The following is a 2452-nucleotide window of genomic DNA, read 5'->3' as shown; positions in this document are numbered from 1 at the left end:
CGCGCCATGGAGCGTTACGAGAAGCTGGGCAAGCTCGGGGAGGGCTCGTACGGCGTCGTCTTCAAGTGCCGCAACAGGGAGACGGGCCAGATCGTGGCCATCAAGAAGTTCCTGGAGTCCGAAGAGGACCCGGTGATCCGGAAAATCGCGCTGCGGGAGATCCGCATGCTGAAGGTGGGCGGCACCGCGCGGGGAGCGGCGAGCATCCGTCCGGTGCGCTGCGGAGAGGGGTTGACCTGGCCGCTGTGCCCATGGAAGGGATGGCCGCACTCCCGATGGTTTGACCCGGCCTCTGTCCTCGTGGTTTTGGGGGTTTCTCCCCCGGAGCAGGAGGTTGTGTCCGTAGCTTTGTGGCTCGCAGCCCTTTGCTCAGCCTGCCTCTTTCTGCTCTTGTGTTCGTTTGGTCTCCATGGCACCCTGAGGCAGCCGCGCCACAGCCATAGGAGCCCTTTGTTCCTACATTTCCCTTCCTTTGCTGTAACACAGCGTTGGTAGGGGGGCAGCCACAGCGGGGCAGGAGAAGAACAGCTTTACAAACGCCGAAGGAGCCCTAGAAGGTGTTTTCTTCACAGGAGCCATGCAGTCAGCCTGGGCACACCGCATTCTTGCAGTCCACCAAGGTTGTAAGGCTCTGAAGTTAACAAAACCCCACAGAGCTGCAGAGAATGATGTTCTGTTCTGTTCCTTAGGTTGCCCAAGGAGGCTGTGGATGCCCCATCCCTGCAGGCATTCAAGGCCAGGCTGGATGTGGCTCTGGGCAGCCTGGGCTGCTGGTTGGCCACCTGCACACAGCAGGGGGTTGGGACTGGATCAGCACTGTGCTCCTTTGCAACCCGGGAATTCTAGGATTCTGTGATTCCCGGCTCCTTTCTCCATGCTCCCAGCCCATGGCTGCTTACTGCAATTCTCCCTTCCACAGAGCTGCCCAGCTTTGCTCTCTGGAGGTGGCCCTCAGCTCCCCAAAGCAGAGGGACACTTCTGCAGGTCACAGTGTTTCCCGATGCCTCTCATGCTATCCACTCATCCCTTATGGAGCCCCTACATATGTAACAACACCATGTTACTGTCAGAGGAGCACGGAGGCCTGATAGCTGTGCTGTTTTAGCAAACAATGCATTAAGATTTAAATGGCATTACAGATGCAGGCAGGAGAACTGCAGAAGTCTCTGGTAACACAGATGGTGGAGCAGCATCCTGAGGGCCGCAGGGCCAGCAGCAGCCCCAGCAGTGCTGGGTTACGGAGTGCAGAGCTGGCTGCTCAGCCTTCTGTCAATAGTAACAGCTTGTTTGTGGCAGCAGTGCCCGGCCCAGCAGCAGCTGTTTGCCAAAGACACGGTGTGCTTGTGTGCCGTTGGTCTGACAGAGCAGTGGGCAGCAGGTGGATCCTGAGGAGTGTGCTGGAAATGTGCAAAACAGAGCTGCAGCATGCAGACCCCACTGGGGGCAGTGGAAAACCAACACTGCTGCTTCCCACAGGGGGAATTGCAGCAGGGGTTTTTGGGGTGCTCCCCAGCTGCGGCTCCTTGTGCATTTCTGCTCCCCGCTCCTTTGCAGGCTCTGTTTGATGGAGAGCCCCCCTTGAAGACAGGGTTAGTGTGGCTCCTAGGCAATGCCCTTTGCAGCTCCCTTGCTTAGAAATGTGTTTGTTAACCCATCCAAATTCTGGCAACAGCTTGGAGATGCTGAGTCCAGGTAGTTTCTTTACGCTTATCAGAGGAGCTCTTTGTTTTCCTCACTGTGTGTTTGTCTGTTAGTGTGTGCTTCCCCAAGGAGAGCTGCTTTTCATAGCGCTGCAAAGCCTGGGTACATGCAGTAACCAACCGACCTGTCTGCTGTGTGTTACAGCAACTGAAACACCCCAACCTGGTGAACCTGCTGGAGGTGTTCAGGAGGAAGAGGAAGCTGCACCTGGTCTTTGAGTACTGCGACCACACCGTTCTCCACGAGCTGGATAAGCACCCCCGGGGGTGAGTGGCCCTTCTGTCATTGGGAGCTTGGAGCAAAGGAGCCCGGGCTGTCCATGGGAGCCCACTGCAGCTCTGCAGAGTTCCCAGAGGAATATCGTTCATACCGGTACAGGTTTCTCATCACGGTGCCCAGGGTTACCTGTGGCTGCCCATAAGCCCACGTGTGCTCCTGCATGGTGTGGCTCATCATCAGCAGAGGGGTGGCCAGCAGGGACAGGGAGGTGATTGTCCCCCTCTGCTCTGCTTTGTGAGGCCCCATCTGCAGTGCTGTGTGCAGGTCTGGAGCCCCCAGCACAAGAAGGACAGGGAGGTGTTGGAGAGGGTCCAGAGGAGCCACAAAGATGATCAGGGGGCTGCAGCACCTCCCCTACAAAGACAGGCTGAGGGAGCTGGGCTTGTTCAGCCTGGAGAAGAGAAGGCTGTGGGGTGACCTCATTGCAGCCTTCAGTACCTAAAGGGAGCCTACAGACAGGAGGGGAGTCAGC

General features: G+C 57.5%; 1 protein-coding gene across 1 annotated transcript in view; it reads left to right on the top strand.

Annotated features, from left to right (window-relative positions):
* Nucleotides 1-6: 6 nt before the first annotated feature.
* CDKL1 (cyclin dependent kinase like 1) overlaps nt 7-2452 on the top strand; it is an 8526-nt gene continuing 6080 nt past the window's right edge. The window contains exons 1-2 of the mRNA XM_010712147.3: nt 7-174; nt 1846-1967. Of these exons, the coding sequence (XP_010710449.1) occupies nt 7-174; nt 1846-1967 (290 nt within the window). The remainder of the gene's footprint in view (nt 175-1845; nt 1968-2452) is intronic.

This window comes from Meleagris gallopavo, chromosome 5 (assembly GCF_000146605.3).
Source record: "Meleagris gallopavo isolate NT-WF06-2002-E0010 breed Aviagen turkey brand Nicholas breeding stock chromosome 5, Turkey_5.1, whole genome shotgun sequence".
Taxonomy (NCBI): domain Eukaryota; kingdom Metazoa; phylum Chordata; class Aves; order Galliformes; family Phasianidae; genus Meleagris; species Meleagris gallopavo.
Note: the sequence above shows the minus strand (reverse complement) of the source record. Positions and strands in the feature narration are given on the sequence as shown.